The 21,063-nt window shown below is 41.1% G+C and overlaps 1 protein-coding gene across 5 annotated transcripts in view; it reads left to right on the top strand.

The window, feature by feature from the left end:
• Positions 1-21,063, top strand: part of USP4 (ubiquitin specific peptidase 4) — a 37,947-nt gene that overhangs the window by 14,274 nt on the left and 2,610 nt on the right. For 2 of the 5 annotated variants that reach the window (XM_062610638.1, XM_062610639.1), the window contains 13 exons: positions 1,892-2,065; positions 3,876-4,034; positions 4,411-4,635; positions 4,875-4,958; positions 5,424-5,518; positions 15,201-15,392; positions 15,943-16,031; positions 17,028-17,243; positions 17,340-17,410; positions 18,053-18,168; positions 18,859-19,008; positions 19,695-19,798; positions 20,926-21,014. In XM_062610638.1, the coding sequence (XP_062466622.1) occupies positions 1,892-2,065; positions 3,876-4,034; positions 4,411-4,635; positions 4,875-4,958; positions 5,424-5,518; positions 15,201-15,392; positions 15,943-16,031; positions 17,028-17,243; positions 17,340-17,410; positions 18,053-18,168; positions 18,859-19,008; positions 19,695-19,798; positions 20,926-21,014 (1,764 nt within the window). Of the gene's footprint in view, positions 1-1,891; positions 2,066-3,875; positions 4,035-4,410; positions 4,636-4,874; positions 4,959-5,423; positions 5,519-11,744; positions 11,877-15,200; positions 15,393-15,942; positions 16,032-17,027; positions 17,244-17,339; positions 17,411-18,052; positions 18,169-18,858; positions 19,009-19,694; positions 19,799-20,925; positions 21,015-21,063 lie in introns of those variants that run through there. The other 3 variants (XM_062610641.1, XM_062610642.1, XR_009963186.1) reach the window with 3 other exon arrangements.

Below are 21,063 nucleotides of genomic sequence, written 5' to 3' on the forward strand. Positions count from 1 at the left end.
AAAACGTTTTTGTATTTACTATTAGGCTTTTATTTTCTAGACATTAGTCTCTCAAATGCAAATCTCTGACTTAATTTTTTGAGGTTCGTGGAATTTTGTTAGCAGCAGTCTCCCAGTGAGAGGCTGGTGTCAAACCATAGCAATCTATAAGCACTTTAATGTCATCTGTCCAGAGAAAGTTACTTAGCGCGTAGACACTGGAACTGGAAGAATTCGATCGGAAATAAATTCCACAAGCTACACATCAAGGCAGTGACAGTGGAGGAGGCTGAAGGGCAGGACTGCTAACTCTCTCTGGATTGCCTATGTAACTGCTGGGAGAGCTGTGTACCTACACCTAGTTGGTGAAGCGCTGTACAGGGATCTGCTACAGGTCCTGAAATTTCAGGTGTTCAGAAAGAGCCCAGTTTAATATTTCTTGATACTGCAGTGCCTTGAAGCCCGAGTAATTTTGATCGTACCTCAGAATTAGCTTTGTTCTCACATCGAAGTCTTGCTTTACTTATCCAAGTGTCACTTCTTGCTATAAGTGTAAAAATCTTTGAATTACTGAATTAGCAAAACTACTTCCTGTGTTAGTTGTGTCCTGAGGTTTATGGTGATTTCCTGGGATGTATTAAATCACTACCACAATACACAGCTAATGCGTATATAAATCATAGAATCACAGAATAGTTAGGGTTGGAAAGGACCTTAAGATCATCTAGTCCCAACCCCTTTGCCATGGGTAGGGACACCACACACTAAACCATGTCACCCAAGTCTCTGTCCAACCTGGCCTTAAACATTGCCAGGAGAGTAGATATAGAGTAGTATCCTTCCTATCTTTAAACAGCTAACTTTGTGATGGGTATTTTTTAATGCTGTTTGGTCCTTTGTAGGTTAAAGCATAGCTTGTGTTTCACTTCTTGGAGGAGCAAAAAAACCTTTCTTCTCAGTGTCCCTCATGTTAAGATTTCAAGGTTGGAGATGGAATATGGGATGTAGGCTTGAGGACGTTAAGGACATCTCTGAAGACCTTCCATACTTGTTCTGTGCAGATTTATGTGTAATACATTAGTAAGGTTGCCTGCCCTAACACCCCAGTAACCGGTGGAAAAACAGGTCTGCATACATTAATTATAGGAACAGGCGAGTCTTGGCAGGGCTGTGGTTGTAATCTTTACTCTTATGGCGCTTTCAGGTTTTTTTTTTTGCCAGATCTCAGCATTACACTAAGAGACTCTAGCCAAATTGAAGTGTCAGTGGAAGTTACAGGACAAAATAACAAAATGTGGTGGGACAGTAATACCAAGAGCAGATATCTTTCTTCCGAAAGTCTGCAGCTGTGGGGTTTCTTTTGGTTGTTTCTTTTTTTGTTTGGTTTGGTTTTGTGTTTTGTGGGAGTTTTTGTTTTTTTTTTTTTGTTTTTGTTTGCTGTTTACTTTCCTGATCTGTTAAATACAGTAACTTTAAATGAATGCTTCAAATTATTCTGCACTGAAGGAATTGAAGGAGATAAATGTGCTGCCAGTTTTAAAGAGATTTCTGAGGGAGAACCAAGTGGCTGTGGAGCCTATGCCTGAAGCTAAATAAACCAATGGAGACTGCTCTGGAGGGGGAGCCTACACTTGGGGGCAAATATGCTGCAGAGAACAAAAGTCCATGTGACACCAATGAGAGAAACCATGTTTCAGAAATGAGCTGTTAGTTTTTTGAAGGCTGCCCTATCCGGTGGTGATGCTTTTTAATTTTAGCCCTGCTCCGAGTTGCAATGGTTACAGTATCCCACAGTCTCTTGGGTTTTGTTAGTAACGTAGTACATGTTCTAATGTGAAAGTTGGGTTTGTTATTTTATTGTCACTGATTTATTGTCTTGTGCAGTAAATTCATTTTCTTAATGCTTTTTCAGTGTCTAAGCAATACCCCTCCTCTGACTGACTATTTTCTGGAAGACAAGTATGAAGCTGAAATAAATCAGAACAATCCACTGGGGATGAGAGGAGAAATTGCAGAAGCCTACGCAGAGCTCATTAAACAGATGTGGTCTGGAAGACAGTCACATGTGGCACCACGTATGTTTAAAGTAAGTACTCCATGTTCTTGTAGCATAGCTTTTTGACAGAAGAAACGGTGGAAGCTAATATGCCTTCCACGTATGCTAGTGTTAGGAAAGCAGCAATGACAGAATTTTTTGTTTCATGTTCTATGCAAATGCTTTCAGGGTACAGGGAGGGACTTGCTAGAAGTCATACCCCAGAACTGGTTACTGCTCCTTAATGTGAAATGCCTTACTTGGTAAATGACCTTCCAGCCTTGGAGCTGTTTACAGATGCATCAAAATGATCTTTGCCACAAAACTAGGCAAGGTCATGTGAATTGCTGTGAACTTTAATCAGTGGGAAAAGGAATGTTATAATTTTAAGGAATAAAATTAGTGGAGAACAAAACGCATTTCCTTGTCTATAATGTTATTTATTGATGCAGTGTTCCCAGTGCTTCAGTGTAAAAAGCTGCTTTCAGCTGAAATACTGCAATACAGCAGTTGCATATGAACCTCTAGAAAAACTGTAGCTATGTCTTTTGTTTTAAGTGTAATGCAAAGATGCTCCAGTGCAGAACAGTGAATAAAGCATCGAAGGAACACAAAGAGTTTGCTTCTGTAGTGCAGTCTCAGTTTGCTGTGAAAGATTAAGATCCCAAATGCATGAAATAAGCAGTGATCTGATATCAATGTAAATGTGTGTCCTGTTACTGTTTAGGTTTTGTGTGGTATAGTCTTGCAGTTGAGGGTATATACTTTTGAGACCTGGAGCAGAAGTCTGATGTGCTGTAGAAATCTGCTGTCTGTGTGTAGGCATAGGTAGATCTGGATCAACAAGATGCTTAATTTCTGTGACTTGGAGTTGTTGGCAAATCACCACTATGCAAGTTGATCTGTAAACTTCCATTCAGAGGAAATATATGAATATATAGTGGACAGCAGTAAAAGTGCCTTAATGTGGGCTGTTCTTGTTTAAGGTTGGAATAGGAATTACTCTTTATTTCCTAGTAGTACAGTATCAGTTGTGATTTTTCTGTTGCTTATTCAGTGACAGTGTTAACTATCTGCAATATGTAAGCAGCCCTTCAGTCTGGGCTTCCTTGCAGTTATTACCTTGAGCGTTCAAAATGTGCTAAGCATAATTTTGCAAGCCTGTTGGACTCTTTATGGGAAGACTAGTGATGGTCATAGGACTGACCACTCCTGTTAATTGTTGGTTTTCCTCTGGGATCCCTTCCTACTGCTGTTTCAGGAGCAGGAACACTAGATGGCGGTGTTGCGAGATAAGAGGTGTGTAAGGGCACGCTGTTTCTGGCTTTTGCTAGCTCAGGCTGTTCTTAGCTTCATATCATAATCTTTAGAGTACCTAGAGATTACTGTGGTGAGATTTTCAATCTTAAATTTTAAGCCAGGTTTTTAGCTCATAATTATCTTCTGCAAACATTTTGAGTCTTCCAGTCCACCTGCTTCAGGGTGCTGTCTTACAGCAAGTCTGCATTGTGAGAACTGTAAGCTTCTGAAAGAGAAATTAAAGTACAACGTATATATTGGCAGATAGGTTTTGTGTGCTGGTTGTTTTGGAGGTTCCTGAATTAATATTGGTAGCTTAGATTTCTAGCATCGCAGCACTGAATGCATTCTTCCCTCTCAACACTAGGAAGGGAAATAAAAACAGTTGAGAAAATTGTACTGACACCCTTACTGCATTAGAATCCAGTTCACTGTGATCTGCTGCTAGCATAAGGTAGCATGGAGTCAATCCCTGCAAAAGGCAGGACATGAGTGTTTTTATTCTTATTTTTTCATACATAGGTAATGCTTAACCCCTCTGACGCTTGTCTCTATGTTTCAGACACAGGTTGGCAGATTTGCCCCTCAGTTTTCAGGATACCAGCAGCAAGATTCCCAGGAGCTCTTGGCTTTTCTTCTTGATGGCTTGCATGAGGATTTGAACAGAGTGAAGAAGAAGCCCTACTTGGAGCTGAAGGATGCCAATGGCAGACCTGATTCGGTATGGTGCCCTTTACTTAAGGGTAGGGCAGGTAGTGCTTCCCAGGGAGTTTAGTTGTGTTTTGTGGCACTTCCTGGCCTTCCAGCTCATCGGCCACACAAACATTGTCCTTGCAAAGCAGTCTACCTGGGAGGGGAGAACTCTGCCATGCCTTATGGCCTGGCTCACTCTTCATGACACCTCATGGCACATTGCCGCTGTTCAGCCTTACAGCAGAATGTGTGTTCTTGTACTGTTGTGCAGGAAGATGTGCTTATGGTGCAATATTGACATCAGTATCAATGTTCTGAGTTTTCTTTGATCCCTGTGCTTGTGAGATCCCTGAGTGTTTGTGAGAAATAGCTTTTAATGTTTTGTGTTTTTTTTCTTTTTATAGGCAGTGGCAAAAGAGGCCTGGGAGAATCATAGGCTGAGGAATGATTCTATCATTGTGGATATTTTTCATGGTCTTTTCAAATCTACTCTTGTTTGTCCCAAATGCTCTAAAGTTTCTGTGACCTTTGATCCCTTCTGTTATTTAACCCTTCCATTGCCCTTGAGGAGAGATCGTCTCATGGAAGTCACCTTGGTATATGCAGACCCACAGCGTAGGCCTGTCCAGGTGAGGCATGTTGGAGACAAAAATTTAAGTAATCCGAGTCTTTCTCTTAGGTTTTAAAGTTGACACTTTGCAAGTGACGTAGAGGATATTGTTGTCCACCTTTGGGTGAAGTAGGATGGGTTTTTCTTATTCAGAAACTGGGAATTGAACATGTGAAATCAAGTGGCTTTATAAAATCTCAGTTCGTGAGACTAGGTTTATTTTGCCTGGTATAAGCATGATATTGTCTTTGTTTCTAGTACCGGGTTGTGGTGCCGATGATGGGGGCCATCTCAGATCTGTGTGAATCGCTTTCCAGACTCTCTGGTGTTCCTGCAGAAAATGTAAGGGTAAATGCAGACAGTAATCTCTCTTTTTTGTTCTTGAAGCGTTTTGGTGGCTTAGCTTTTAGATGAGTGGTAAGCTGAACTTAATGGAATAGTGATGAAATCCTAGCAAGTTTGAATGCTTTTCTTTGATCGTGAAATAAGAAAGATGCACGAAATAATCTGTGCTTGCTCTGATACATGCATTGCAGTACAGAGGTGTAAGAGAATGGGCAGAAAACTTTTGGCATTGCATCTCCTCCATACCTCTGTGGACCCAGTCTATTTGCTTTGTTTTTCTGATCTGTCTTAACAAAAACAGCTGATTAGCTGCTGGGTGCTGTTATAGAAAATAGTGCTGATGTGTGCTGAAAATTCTGATAAAGAATAGGAATAAAATGCTATTTGAATTTAAAGTTAGTTTGCATAAACTTACATAAGCTTTTATTATAATTTCTTTGCAAATATCACTTGCTGTTCTAGATGGTGGTGACAGACGTGTATAATCATCGGTTCCACAAAATCTTCCAAATGGATGAAGGTTTAAATCATATCATGCCAAAAGACGACATCTTTGTGTGAGTAAAGTGAGAAGATGCCATGGTGTGAAGAGTGCTACAAAACATTGTTTTGGTTTCAGGATATAAAACATGATTACTCCTTTTTTTACCTTTTCCCTCTTGAACATAAGCCTTCCTGTAGACCTTTTATATGATTTAGCAGTAATGCAGCACTTCTAGCAGCAGATTGGCATGTGTGGTGTTCAGTGTTTTCCAAATGCAAAGGAAGTCGTGGCCCTGGGTAACAGTGAAGTTTGTGTTTGCTCTGTGTTCTGCAGCTTGGAACTTTCTCCAAGTTTTTTCTGAGATAGTGATCTGGATGTCTGGATTACAGTTACACTTTCACTGGTGTTATTAGGCAAGCTCAAGCTTACTGTTCTTATGCTCCAGATGGGCCAAAAGCCTTGGAGCTGTTACTAGCACAGTGTGAAGTTTAAGCTGTCGTACTCTGCCTTTCCGGAAACCATCATAGTAGTTACAGCACTCAGCTAACCATGACTGGAGGTTCTTGGTAGACTCTTTACTGGTGCTTACACTTTTTGTGTCTTAACTATAGTTTTTGAGGAATTTCAGCAAAGCTGAGGGTTAGGTTGTGGTTGATGTTTTATATATGTGTGGTGGATGGGATGATGTCTCCAGTCACCTGGGAAATCTGGTGAGGAAGGCAAAAAGTCATGTTCCTCTGTTGGAGCTGGAAAATGAAAAACGTTGCACATGAAGTGCAAAACAGCCTTTGAGTCTCACACTTGAACCTGGGACTTGAGGAGGTCAAATCCAGCCCTTCATGACAAGTCCAGTCTTCCTCATGTGAGAATAATCCAGTGCAAGGATGTTGCTTCCATAAAATTGTGCCAGTGTAAAGTCCTGCACTGATAACTCTCTGGAGCAGTGTGTACCTTTCACTGAGTGGGGTGCGGTGACATACTGCTTGGTGCTATTCTGTCATGCCGTCGTCACCTCGTTCCTGAGATGCAGTATCTGTGTTTTTCAGCAAGTTCTTGTGATGTTTTCTTCGCTGCAGCTAAAGGTGTGGCATGTTAGGATTCCATGGAAGGTCCTTTGGCTTCTGTGAAATCTGTTTTGTGAGGGTATTGTAAAGGGTTAGATTGTGAGTAAGTCAACCTCCAAAGGTAGAAAATGTAAAAGAATCAAGAAGTGGGATATTACAATGGTAATTACAAAACTTCACTTTCCTACAGGCATAACGTTGCATATCCCTCCACAGAAAACAACTGTGTCTGAATCAGGACTGCTCTGGGTTAGGAGGTGGGGAGCACTGGCTGAACAGCAGTTCCACATGTATTTTCCTTTGCAGTCATCATTTCCTTTTATGTGCAGGCAGAACTGTAAATGAGGTGATGCTGTGAGTCACAGTGAACTGACCTGGGTTAAAAATAACACTCCAAGCAAGAGAGGCAGTAGCATGAGGAAATTTTGGTAATTGTGTTTTTGCGTGTACACCCTCTAAGATGTTTTCAGCACTGTGGGGCAAGAGCAAGCAACCAGCACCAGGGCAAGAATTAGGAGAAATCTGCTCATAGGATCTCCCTTTAATAGGTGATGCTGCCAGGAAAAAGATATGTAAAGTAATATTCTAACCTACAGTTTAAAAACCAGCATTCTTTTATTGAAAGGGAGTCTTGTCTCAAACACAACAGAGAAATGCTTGTTCATAAAGAGTAGAACTTGCTATTTAAAGGCAAATGCATATTACTTTTATTGCTGACAATCTGCTTACTTTATCTGGTTATAACAAGTCTGCTCATAGGTGTTCTAAGATTTAATTCAGTCATGCAAGAAATGGTAATAGTAGTGTGAAGGTTCTTAAATTACACTGTTTCCATCTATTAATGTCTTGTATCTGCTGAAGTGAGTTTGACAGGGGAGATTGACAGTATATCAGTTCTGTGTTAAGATCAGTACAAGGTGGGATTGGTCAGGGTACAAGGTGGGATTGGTCAGGGTACAAGGTGGGATTGGTCAGGGTGGGTCTTCATTTTGGTTATTTCTGAGCTGCAGGTATGATTCTTTAGGGATTTTTACACTTTTGGTGTTACTTAGAGAGTCTGAGGTGAGCAGGTTGTGAGACTAGTGGAACTAAGAAACTTTGACAATTGTCACTGAAAGGACATGGTTGAGTTTGAGACTAGGTTCACTGGGCTCTTGCAAACTGATGACATTAGGGGTATGCTGAAGGGTTTTTTTTTTGTTACTGCATGTCATAGTATTTTTCTTAAAATCATTATTTTGATTTTAATTTTTCCTTGCAGGAAATGTTTCTGCTTTTTGTTTAGCCCATGGTCTGAGAAATCCTTGGAGGTCTCTCTGAATTGAAGCTCTTATGCTGAAACTGGCTTCTATAAGTTTTTTTTCAGGCTTTCTAAATCTTAGTCTAAGATGGTTGATAACACTCTGCATTCATTCCTGCACCTTAGCTGGTTGATGTAACTGGAACTAGAAGATAACTTGGGTCAGGATACAGGGCAGTGTTCTAGTAACTGTTTCATTTTCTGGCATGGAATCCAGTGTTGCTTTGCACATGGCTGTCCTGGTGGAAACGGCTCAAGAGTGGTGTTGAGGCAGATTAAACAAGCTTCTCAAGTGTTCCTCAAGCTGTTACATTTCTGGCAGAAGTTATCAGCGGTCAGATCAGGGCTTGCTGCCTTCCTGAAGGTGCTGTGTGAGGTGTACAGTGTTTGTATGTTCAGATTGATGCTGATGGCAACTTCAGGAGTTTCTCATACCCCAACAATTTACCTTCTTAGATTACAGCCAAATATCTTGGTGTTTATAAAAAAAAAAAATAAAAAAATTGTTTTTTGGAATCTTCCCACTTTAAAGAACAAACTTGCTTCCACTTGAAACTAAAAATCTGTGACTGAAATAATGTATAGTTGAGAAGCATTTTATTTTCCCAAAGTCAACTACAAAGACTTGAGTGCCCACTAAAAAGCATTTAGCTCTTTTGGCTTTAGTACAAGGCCAATTCTTTAGAGAAGTGTCAGGAAAAGACTTGCTTCTTATGACTTGAAGGGTGGCTCTGTGTGCCTCTATAGGCCACAAAATGTTCAGTTTGGACAAGATCCTTTTGTGCTGGCTGGTGACATAGCTGTGGGGTGTATCACTAGTTACACAGAGTAATGTGTTTCTCTTCTTTTCCTGAAAGAAAACTGTCTTTATATTGATTAGTGAAGGGGAACAGCTGCTTTTTATTCAAAAGCATAACTGTAATGTTTTATAGTGACCCATATTTTCACCCAAAATTCACAATTGAAATAAATAACCAAAGACTTAATAAATCATGCTAACTCATCAAAAGTTTATTTGCACTTCATTTATACTGGATATTGCCACAAAATAAACTCCTAAGGAAACTTTCTAAAGCAGTAAGTTGGGCTGACAAAATAATGCAATTGATTTATAAGCAAGGAACCTTTTAGAAGCTGCTTCCCTACCATGTTTTGAAAGCATAAGTTTTCCTAAGATTTGTTTGAATCACTTTATTGCCTTGTGTACTGAGACTGGAACGTATCAGCTTCTCTACTAGGAGAACAGAGGTTACTGAAAAGACCATGTTTTTAATAGCATTACTTATGTTACAAATCCATTAGGAAAACGGCATTGTTTCAGGATCTTGTGCTCGCAGTGCAGCAAAGCTGAGTAAGAGGTATCAAACTGGAGAGAGCTCTCTGGTAATTGTGGTAATTTTTACAGGGTGTGTGCTTGGATCTAAATGTTAACTAGGTGTATTTAAAGTTGATATATAATAAACAACCTGGGGTATGAGTGGGGACCATTAGTTAATAGTTTGTATTTAAATGGGGAGTTTTCTAGAAGCAAAACATCTCTTGTACATAAATTAGCATGATATTCACTGTCTCATGTACTTGAACTCTTCCCTAATTCATGTTTTGATTCCATCCGTTTTTTTATACTGACCATCTGTTCTTATTTTCCAGTAATGTCTAGTGGCAAGACTTCCCTGTTGGCAAACTAATATGTAAATGTCACTACTTATTTTAAGTAATTGAAGTTAGACCCAAAGTTTCTTTTACTGGATAGAAAATGAAGTGCAAAGAAGTACGCAATTAAAAATAGAGTTAAATTAGTCCAGTATATTCAGAAATAGTTTGCCTACATATATATTCCCCAAACTTACATTTTAAAATTGCAGACTTGTCAGTAGGTCCTATTGATTTTGAGGTGTTTTCCTGAGAGATTTTGCTGGCTAGTCTTGTAATTTGGGTTTGCTCACAGGTCTTTTCATGTGTTCCTTTTTGACAGCCACACTTAGACAATTCTGGGAGAAGCTGTGATAAACTGAAGCCAGCACCCCTCCATGCCTCCTGCTAGTGTTTAAATAATGGTGTAAAAATTTCCTCACCTGAAAAGTTCTCTTCCCTTCCTCTGGGAAGCAAAACAAGGTTGTGTTAGTAATCATCTGTGGTTGTTTGCTAGTCTGAAAATGCAGAGAATGAGTGTGTGGTTATGGAGGGAGCTACAAGGCCTCCAGGCTCTGGTTTTGTGAACAGCTACCATCAAATTGTTCCTTTGTTCCTTGCTTTCTTTGTCTCCATCTTAACGGGCCTTTGCATGGTGTCCAGTAGATCTTCCAACTGTGATCAGCTAGGTGACTGTCTTCTGTAACAGAAATCAGTTGCTTCAATGGTTCTGAAGCTTTAGGGTCTTGAAGTAACTTAAACTGGCAGTTTTTGCTTTCTGTACGTTTATTGGCATCGCCTTAAGTTGTCTCAGGACTGAAAAATTTAGGTATAAATGGTCAATCTCTTGCAGTATTTTTCCAGCTTTGCTTTGTTGAAAGCTATAGCCAGAGCTGGGCCTCCATATGACAACAGTATCCTCATTGGTTTGATAGTTTTCTGATTTTGGAGCTTTGCCTGCTAGCCAGCTAATAACATGCATCTCAATTCAAAATTCAAGGAAGAATCTAATTTTGTAGAAGATCTGGGCCCCAGCAGGGATGTGATTGGAAAAAAAAAAGTACTTTTGTATTGTTGTCTTGCTTTCGACACCAATGTGTTAAGTCTCAGCTTTTGATTTATGGCTTTGTATTGCTTGATTACTGAGCAGAATACTGCTTCAGTTGTAAATGTCACTGAGCAGGAACTCACACAGCAGGTTGCAGTAGGAGTAGCATAGTTGGAATGTGCTTTACTGTTTTATTTGCTTGACAGAGGACATGGTCTGCAGGCACAGGTATTGTAGTTACAGTGTACTACAGATAAATATTTGTGAAACATGCAATATGTGGGTTGTATAGAGAATTGCACTTTTTTAGGTGATTTCAGTGGTTGGAAAAGCTGTATTTTTGGTCTGGTTTTCACCATAAGGATATGAGGGAAGACATGTTCAGCCTTCTGTGATTTTTGCAAGGCACCTTGGACCTCATGAGACATACATTGTGAATTGTTATGTCCCAAGTGGTAGGAGGTGCTGATTCTTGGGGAGGTGGGGTGAGAATCATACTTCGTTTGGAACATATATTGACTACAGAGTGATCTGGGGGGAAGAAGGGGAAGTCTGGCCTGCATGGCTAAGATATATTTTCCCTTTCAGCTGCTCAGTTTCTGGCTTTATCAGTTCTCATGGTATATTACCTGGCCTTTTGTGCTCTCTGATAGTAAAATTTCAAAAAGAAGAAACGTGAATGTTACTGGGCTTCTTAAGTGACTTCAACTCAGATGTATCCCAAAATGAACCTGAATCCTTTTACACAAAAGGACAAAACTATACGTTTTCTTCTCTAGGTCACCTGAAAGCGAGGAGAATTTGAGGCTAGAATTCTCCAAGCCTGAACTTTCATGAGGCTTTGGATTCACCCATTTCTCATTATGACAGGCTTGGAAATTTAGTGTAGTCCTAATAAAAGATACGTTAATATTTAGCATCAGGTAAGAGGCGTGATGCTTGTAGCAACAAAGGTGTTTGATATAAACCTTGAAGCAAGATCATTGGCGCTACATGTAGGGGCAGTGCAGCCAAAGAACAGTGGGACTAGCCTGGTTCTCACAGCGCTGTAAAGGTTCCTCTCAAGGCATGTTGTTCCCAGGAAAGGACAGGGAGATCTGTGGCAAATAGTCAGGAAGTCACTTCCATAAAGGTGGTCTGCAAATCAATTTGATGCCGTTAGCTCAGTGTTTGTGCTGAATGCTCTCATTCTCCAGGCTAATCAGAGAACAGCATTCAGCACATAACCAAAATGCTTACTGTTTCTTTCTCTTAGGTTCTGGGAAGCCCAGCCCCACTAGGACCTCCGGCTCCTGCTCCAATGTAACACCCTCCCATGCACCATGCTGGTGATGTCACATCACCCAGGGATCCTGCTGGAGCTCGGAGCCGGCCTACAAGGGGTCAGGTAAGCACTACTCAAGAATGAACTCCACAGCCCACTTCAAGGGTATCCCTCCCTGTATTTCTTCTTAGTTCTGAAGGCCTAAGAAGAAAAATGTTTGGATGGATAAACTAGATACCCATATTCTCTTAGCCTGGCTAATGGGGCATATAGTATGTGTTGTTTGCGTTGATAAAATTTCACAAATTGATTTGCAGGTCACCTTTAACCTATAAAAGTGTGCATAGTTGAGCAAGACATATTTAGTTTGCCATATATACCATGCTTTCTGCCTTATCTTACAACATGCTGTATATACTTGAGATAAGTTCGTGGTCTTGAGAAACCATGACTGGCTGCAGAAGTGTCAGGTTGGTTAACATGACTGAGACTACAACAATTACTGAACTTCATTAAGTCAGCAAACCAGCTAGTCCAGTAGTTTTGTATGGAATGTTGTAGATGGGTGAGACCTTGTTGCAGAGTGATACAGGAAGTTTGTTCTCGCTTGCTGGAATTGGTGTTTTCTTGTTTGGAATAAGGGGTTTGTGTCCTTTCCAAAATGAGCTTGTATTTTATAAGCTTTTTAAAAATCTTGCTGGGTGAATTCCCTCATCCTTTTTTACCTTTCTTCTGTGTAAGACTGGCAAAATCCTATGACTGAATTTTATGGGGCAAACAACCCATTATCTGAAGAAGTTACATTTGCATTTTCTTACCTCCTAGTTTACTTGTTGTATGTGTTCTGGCATCGTAAAAGAAAGAGATAAGTAATATTTCTGTTACCTAGGAAAGATCAGAAATACATGCAGCATTTTCACCCGGTTTTTTTCAAGTCCTCTGTTCATTTTTGTTGTCAGCTTCTGAACCTATTGTAACTTCACAGCAGCATCTCTGCGTTGGTGTGCAGTGGTAATCCTGTTCAGATGGATCTGTGTGTCAGCTTCTGCAGTGGCATTTTCTGCACTTCTCTGTTCTCTTACAAAACTTACTACTTTCTTAGTTGTTGCTACAGACTGACTTGTCCACATAGTGTTTTCCAAGTGGAGAAATTTATCATAAATAGCAGCACTTGGGCGGTATGTTTCAGTAGCATACAACATACATAATAGCCTGGTGTTCAGCTCAGAGCATTTCTTGCTTTCAGTGCCTGTAGTTTTCGTGTAGCTCTGCCTTGTCTTTCTGTAGCTTTTCGTGCTCCTGTGCACTTGCTTGACTTTGTAAGGGAATGGAAGTTACGTACTTCATTGCTCACTGCCTGCTTTCTAGATTATAACCACAGATCTTCAGGCCTTCATAATCCTGAATAAGACTGGTCAAGTCTTACCCTATTGCTTAGCAGTTTTCAGAGTCTTTTCAGAGTTGTCATGAATGATAAAGACAAGGAGTCAGGATCCAGCTGTGTGGTGGCAGCTGAGCCAATGACTGACATCAGAAACCATGTTGTGTAGTCCGATGTAGCATCATTTTTATGTTCTATTATTTCCAGTAAGTTGTAAAATACAGAATTACAGTGCATTATCCATTTTTAATCCATTATCTATTAATTCCCATTATTAGATCTTTATCCCTCCTTAAACTACAGATAAAGTATCTTAGGTTTTGTTTTTTTTTTCTTAGAGATGATTGTTGCTCAAGAGATTCAGGAAATGACAGATCCTGATTCTGATACGTCTGCTTCTTAGTACTAGTGTGTAAAAGCTGTTCTGAGGTGGAGCGGGTAGAAGGGCACTTGAGTAACCAAATTTGTGACATTTCAATGAGAAGTGTGAGATGCTCTTTTGCAGAGTGTTTTGGAGAGTGTACAGTATGCCGGCTGCTTGTGACGGATGACACCTACCTATGGGTAATACTCAGCTTTTCCTTTCTGTCCCATCTGTTCCATCGCATGGACAGGGCTTCATCTAGGTGCACGAGGGTGGAGTATAGATGAGGGCTGTGTTAATTACTGCTTGGGGAGCGCAGTGTAGGTGGTGTGAGAGGCAGTCACAAGAATGTCAGGGAACATGTGCTTGCTGTGTACTGATCTGTTTTATAGCAGTGTCATTAGGACATGGGGTTCATTGTAGGTGATATTCTGGGACCCAGGTATGGTTGTTTGTTGTTTAAATGGTGCTAGGTAAAATAATTCCTGTCTTTTGTGGTGCTGTTTCTCAGGAAACCATTGTGTGGACTGTATCCATTGCTAGTGTCCAGTTGAACAGCACTGACAGCCTAGAAAACATCAACAGCCGTTTGTGATGCACTGTCTTATGCTGACTGATCTCTGATGTTCTGGGTTAGGACTCTCTGGAAGGTTATTTTTCTTCATGTACTCTACTGACTCAGTACAAGTCCCAAGCTGGGATCCCTTTGTGTTCAAGTAGGATGGAGTGGAACTACAACTCTGAAATTTGTTCTTCTACCTGCTCTACGAGGGCATTTTGAACACGGGAATTAATGTTTCTTTGCCCTTGAGAGAAGGGAAATGGCTTGTTTAATGTAAGAGAGCTATAATGAGTTGGTACGTTCAGATATGAGATTGTGGTCTTGATCGTTGTGCATAGTGACATCTTTCATGAAATCTTCCTTTTCTTTCAGTTTCTAAGATAAGTCTGAAACAGGTGACTCGCCAAATTAAAGAACAGTGTGACTTGGCATTCCTGAAAATGAATCTTTTGTAATGAGTAGCCCTGAAGTGAACATTGTGATAGTATTGGACCACATGGTTTCTTTTGATCCTGACACCTGCAAATACCTCATTTGCCATTTTGCCCTGTAGCACAGGCTGTCTCAGTCTCCTCACTGTTCTCCAGAGCTGTTTGTTTTCTTCCAGAATTTTGGTTTGTTTTATGTGTGTGTGTTTACTGTCCTTGCATTTTTCTGTGAAGCAGAAGTTTCTAAACTTAGTTTTCTAAAGGTTTGGTTGCTCAGTGATACAAGCTCAGGCCATTAACTGTACGAGAGGCTGGGAGGTTGCAAGACCCAAGGTGTCAAGAGGGTTTCTTTCTCCAGAGCTAACAAACATTGTCTGAGGGATTTCAAAGTGCATTAGTATTCCTCACTCATGCTGGGATCTGGTTGAAGCAACATGTGGTTGTCAGGGTAATGTCTTGAGAGGTGAGTAGCAGCAGAGGTGTGAATTAGGGATAAAGACAGAGGGAAGTTGACAGTTGAGTTGGTAGCAGCTTTGCGTCTGACCTGTGGAAAATGTTCGGGAAACTTCTCTGTAGCATGAAGACAGAGTACTACCCTTTGTCCTCGGGATAATCTAGTGGAGAGACCTGTTAGACGGAGTTCATATTGATTCTGCCTGCTGTGCTTCTTGGCAGTGGAAGTAACCTGAGGAAATATCTGTCTTTCAAACAGGTATGAAGTTTGCAAGCCAAGTGACGACAGCTCGGAGTATGTTACTCTCTCTGTTTACTTTCGGGAGAAGACAATGAGGCAATCCAGCAATACTTCAGGGACTGTGCTCTTTGGTCAGCCACTGTTGATATCTGTGCTGAAACATAAGCTCACTGTGGATCACCTGTACAGTGTGGTTTTGGAGCAGATCAGGTAAGTCATGTCTCTACCTTTGAATCCTATTCAAAGTTCTAGTGGTCACTTATTCAGCTACACTGTAACAGGTTTACTGCATCCTTGGTAATGAGAAGAATTTTCCTTCATTGCATATAAACCAGGATTTGTGTGGCATTAGTGTCTGGAGGCCCCAGGGACATTTCAATGTCCTGTTTCTGGGGCTCTGTAAAAGCAGACTGGAAGATAATGCTGGTGATGGTCACAAGGGAAGCTGTCTGCTTAGCATTGCAAGTGAAAACTCGAACCACGTTTTCAGGGCTCTCAGATGGACCTCCATAACTTATTTTTGCCTTTTCCATCTACTGCCAGTAAAATTTGGATCAAGCAGTTGAGAACAGTGACTTACTGAATTGTTCTTGTTGGACTCATTCTGAGAGCTCTTGATCTGTAAATGGTGCTGTATGGGTTGGGTTGGTTTGCTGAGAGGGATTGGGCAGCATAGACTGATGATAGAGAAAGGGGTATTGTTGTTCTGATGAACAGTTTTGGTATGACTGTGTGGTAAACATATTCTCTCTTTGTTTAGCCGCTATGTGAAACTCCCTTTGGCAGAAGAATACTCTACCCTCTGCACAGACAAAGGAACCTGCAGTGGCTCAAATGGTGTGGTTGAAGGTAAAGTCCTTGCAACATTGTCTGGAAGCTTTTCAGCACTTGCAGCTTTTTATGAGCATCTGGGTTGTACTGTGTGTATTTGACTCAAGCTCTAGCAGATTGTTCTTTCACAATGATTAAACCACACTGTTGCATAGGATGACTGCATGATATGGTGAGAATTCTTGTAGACCATTTTCCTTCCAAGTGATATCAGATGTACATAAGCAGCAGCAAGAGAGCAAGGTGTGGTGTACATTCATCTTGACCAGTGTGAGGAAAGTCCTTGCTTTCCTATTTAGGTGTTCAGGTGCCTCCCTCCAGAGGCGACTCCTTTCCTAATAATGCCCTTTGGCTTGATGAAAACTGGCCTGTTAAGTCATAAAGACAAATTCTGGAGAAATAAAGTGGAAGTGGTGTTTTGTGTTCGTGGCTCTAGAAACACAAGGTCTTGTTCCTAGGTTAGACACTTAAAAGAAGGCTTTTAATGCTGATTGCAAATGCTTCATTTTCCTTTTTGAAATGATTCACTTGTGCTACTGTGAGTAACAACTGGAACAAGTTAAATGGAAATTTTAAATGGGGAAAAAGAATCTGCCCATTTTTCCCCCAAAATGGAAATGACTTTCCTGGAGATTTACACATTCCCTTCTGTAAAGACACCTGACTGCAACCTTGCTGATTCTCTCTTGGGATGTTTTATTAGGGTGTGCTCTCAGAAGGTGTGATTGTTAACCTAATGTGAACTGAGCATTGTCCATCATGTCTGATGCTAGGATGTAAAGTCCAACACATTACCTGGCATCTGCTAAAGAAAAAACAACTTCAAATGTGGTTGGCAAGCACTGATTTTTTTTTTTTTTTTTTTTTTTTTTTTTTGTGTGTGTGTGTGTCTTTTCATTTCTGAGTAATCAGCCTGTGTTGTAACAGGCTTATGTGAACAGCTGGTCATGTGAGGTGTCAGTCTAAACTTTCACTGAAGCTCATGAATACTGTGCTTGTTTTAAATTTTGGCAGGTGACATTGAAGAGATGGAGCATCAGGATGGTGGAGAGGAAGGCAAGGACAAGCTGGCAGAAGCGGATCCCTGCCACTCTGAGGGTTGTATGCAGGTTGAGTCAGCAAGAGACCTGCAGCCTTGCAAGAAGCAGCATTTCACTTTTAGCCTTGTGAATTCCTCTGGGACCTCTGAGATAAACTCCATTGTAGAAGGAAAGATCTTAAAACTGAATGGTAATTATTGTCTTGCTGTCTTTTTTTTTTTCCTCCCCTTTCTCTTTGTTCCTTTGCAATAAATGTTTTGGTGTTTTGTTTTTGTGTTTGTTGTAGCTTTTTCTGCACTTGCTATTGACTGGGATTCTGATACACGGAGGCTACTTTTTGATGAACAGGAGGCACAGGTTGTAGTATGCTCTATTCATAAACAATCTCTATGTGAATGTGCATGGTACTTAAAAGATGACGATAAATGATGACATGTAGGTGTAGCTCCTTTAATAAAAGTTGGAGTCACCAGCATGGGAGAATGTTTGCTTTATGTCTTTTAGTGATAAGATACATAGTTCTGTAACTGCTGATCTGTTTCCAGTGTGTTCTGAAAAGTAGATGTTTTAATTTCAAAGCTAAGTAGTCTAGTTCATAGTGCACTCAACAAACCAAACCAACCAAACACCCAAAACTCTAAAGAAACCTGAAGCCAAGTTCACAAAGCCTAATAGAAAGCTCAGTGTTCTTTCTGCCAGAGTCCTGTTGCTCGTGTTTTGTAACAATAATTTCTTGCTACTCTTTGGCCAAAAAAAACATCAAAAACCAAATCCCTGAACCAAACCTCAAATCTATCTACTTTGAAGTAAGGACACACTGTATTACTCTCATGGACTGTTTGTACCACAAGAATGAGTGTTTGGCAGCTCAGGATGATTGGGGGGAGAAAGAGGGCAGATGGACGGAAATTAGGCAGCATGGTGAGGTGTGTTCCTGCCTGTGATGTCAAGGATTAAAGACTACATGGAATTGAATAAAGCATTCATCTTTTTCACTAGGCATTTGAAAAACATGGAAGTATGTTACAGCCACAGAAGAAGAAAGCTGTGGTAGCCCTCAGAGACTGCATAGAGCTCTTCACTACTATGGAAACGCTTGGTGAACATGACCCATGGTAAGAGCTTCTGTCTGCCTGCCAGGTTTATTGTAAAATGCCACATTATTTGCCATGGGAATCTGATAATTTCCCCGGTCTGTCCTTTTGTATTCACGTGTGAGAAGCCTGTCAGTTCTTTTAAGTCACTAACTTGATAGGCTGCAGATGTGGGTTAGTGAAAAGCATTTGCTTCTTGCCTTTACTATAAAGAAAACCAAAAAACCAAGTCTAGCAGTGGGCATGTAGCTTCCAAAGATCAAGCAGTTTTTAATTCCCCAGCATATATGTGTCTTCCAGACTGTGTCAGAGGAAGCAGTTGGGGTAATAAAGGGTCAAAGCATGTGGCTACCTTAAGGTTTAATCCCCCTTTATTTTTTTCTAGCTTGAACCAGTCCTGACCCACAGATCCTAAGTGATCGAAGTGTGATTACTGTGTGTGCAGGAGATCTTAGGATGTTGCTTGCTAGCTGTGTAAGAAAATAACTTGTAGTAGGTGTTTATTGTTAATTTCCAATTGCATGCTATAGGTGTATTTGCAGCTGTTACCTGTTTGAGCTGGGTCAGGCAATAGCAATTAGCAGTGGGACCTTTAAGCCATACTTTTATTTGCAAAAGACTACTGTGCTGTTGAGGCGTTTCTTAATGGGAGGCCAGAAGCTTTTCATTTAATGTAGTCTTTCATTTCCTTGTTTGTTACTCCTTCCACAGGTACTGCCCTAACTGTAAGAAACATCAACAGGCCACAAAGAAGTTTGATTTGTGGTCTTTGCCCAGGATTTTGGTAGTGCATTTAAAACGTTTCTCATACAGCAGATACTGGAGGGATAAACTTGACACTGTTGTGGAATTCCCTATCAGGTAAGATTCTTCCCTCAAGTAGGAAGAGCCTGGTCGAGAGAAATCTCCCAATGTTACTGGTGGGGCAGGCATGTTATTAAAGCTGTAACTGGAACAACTCTGTGTTCTGGGTTTCAACTGCAGTACAGCAGGCATGAGTTGAGTTTGGTGGTTTTTTGCTTTCTTAACCTTAATCAGTTATGCACATCTCAAAGAACACTACTTGCCAGCAGGTGCTGTTTCTTCTGAAATTAGGATAGAACCATGTGATTCTGCTGAACCAAAAGAACTTCTAGAGAGCAAATTTGTTGGGCAGAGCTGCACTTGTACTGAGGATTGCACAAGTACAAGTGAAAGCCTTCCTCATTCCTTTGCTGCTGCTTGACAGCATCCTGCTGCAGGATGAAGAGTATTCCTTACTACTCCTGTCTCACTTTTCAGAGTATCCCTGCATAGGCATGAAATGTATTTTATTCAGCACCTCCCTCTGAATCTTTCAGCAGCACTTGATGCATTTATCAGGACCTGCCCTGTGTGGGAGGGCTAACACATTTTGTCTTTACACTAATAATATCTGGCTGTAGACCAGCAGAGTGCAGCCCTTGTCTACCCATGTGGCTTGTCTTGTAGAGCTTCACAGGTATCATGCATTACTTTTTAGAAAGCACTGGTTACTGGTGTACTGATACTTTTGTTTTTTGTTTCAGGGCTTTAAACATGTCTGAATTTGTCTGCGACCCCAGAGCAGGCTCGTATGTCTACGACCTCATTGCAGTTTCCAATCACTATGGAGCCATGGGAGTGGGCCACTGTGAGTAACTGCTTCTGTGTCCTTTGCACACAGGAAATGTAGGCAAGAGAGAGCTCTGTGAACTGGAGACCTGCAGGAGCCCTTGCCAAGGGTGTCTAGACAAAACTTACCTGTGTTCTGTATTTGGAGATTGAGTCCTTCCCATTAGGATTTGCAGAGCAGCTGGCCAGTTTGTGTAGTCTGCAGCTATACAAGATCTGACTGATGCCTATGGGACCTTGGTTGTAGTAATCTATAGTGCAGTGGTATTCCCCAGTATATGAGTGGAGTCAAGATTTTTCAACGCCAAATGTGAAATTGTGGAAAGGAGCTTGATTGGCGAGTGCTGGGGAGAGTCTTGAGTGTAACCTGTCAGCTCAGCTCCAAGACTTAGCCTCTTGCTCTTAAACATGCTAGATAGAGGGCTGCTTGTCCAGTGTGGGTGCAGTGTCACAGAACAGAGACTGCCTGCAGCCAAGCAGGAGCTTGCCAGGTTCCTCAGCAGTGGCGACACAAGGTCTGCTGAGCAGGAATTGTGCATAGGCCAGGAAGACAGAGCAGAGGATATGCTTGTCATGAAGTGGTCTACTGTGAGACGATGATGAACCCTATTCATTTGGCAGTTTATGTGCTCAACTTAAGGGTATGCCACTGTAGAATAGCATTAGCTGAAGAGGGATGTGGTTTGAGATTGGAGATCAGTCACTGAAGTCTTTGTTGGAAGAGACTTTGTGGGACTTTAATCCAGCTTCCTTCTTGAGTCAGGAATCTTGCAAGCACTAGATCAGATCCGTCACCAATGGAAAACTTTCATCTGAAAAATGCGAAAATGCAGTCTTAAACTGCTTGGGAAAGCTCTGGCTCAAAGGGGATGAACAAAACACTGGTTTCTTTCCTCAGTGTCTTTGCCCTGTATCTCTGCTATCAGGGATCAGTCTGGCATGTGGAACATGGTTCTAGATTTGACGGACCGGCTAACATTTTCTAGAAGATATGTATGTTGATGAGCTAGGTTTGGGGTAGTTATTGTCAAAGCTGGCTCCTGACCTCCCACGCACAGTCAGTTTGAGTCTTGAGCAGCGCAGCTGGCGTGGCATTACCTGCCAGTCCTCACCGGAGCACTGAGGTGCAGTTTCTTCTCCTGACAGACACTGCCTATGCAAAGAACAAAGTGAATGACAAGTGGTACTATTTTGATGACAGCAGTGTATCGATGGCTTCAGAAGACCAAATAGTGGTGAGTATTTGGCCTGAGGCCAGTCTTGTGTGTGTGCTCAAAGTGTAGT

The sequence above is a fragment of the Pezoporus occidentalis genome, unplaced genomic scaffold (assembly GCF_034315485.1).
Source record: "Pezoporus occidentalis ecotype Australia unplaced genomic scaffold, CSIRO_AGI_Poc_V1 ctg149, whole genome shotgun sequence".
NCBI classification, from domain to species: domain Eukaryota; kingdom Metazoa; phylum Chordata; class Aves; order Psittaciformes; family Psittacidae; genus Pezoporus; species Pezoporus occidentalis.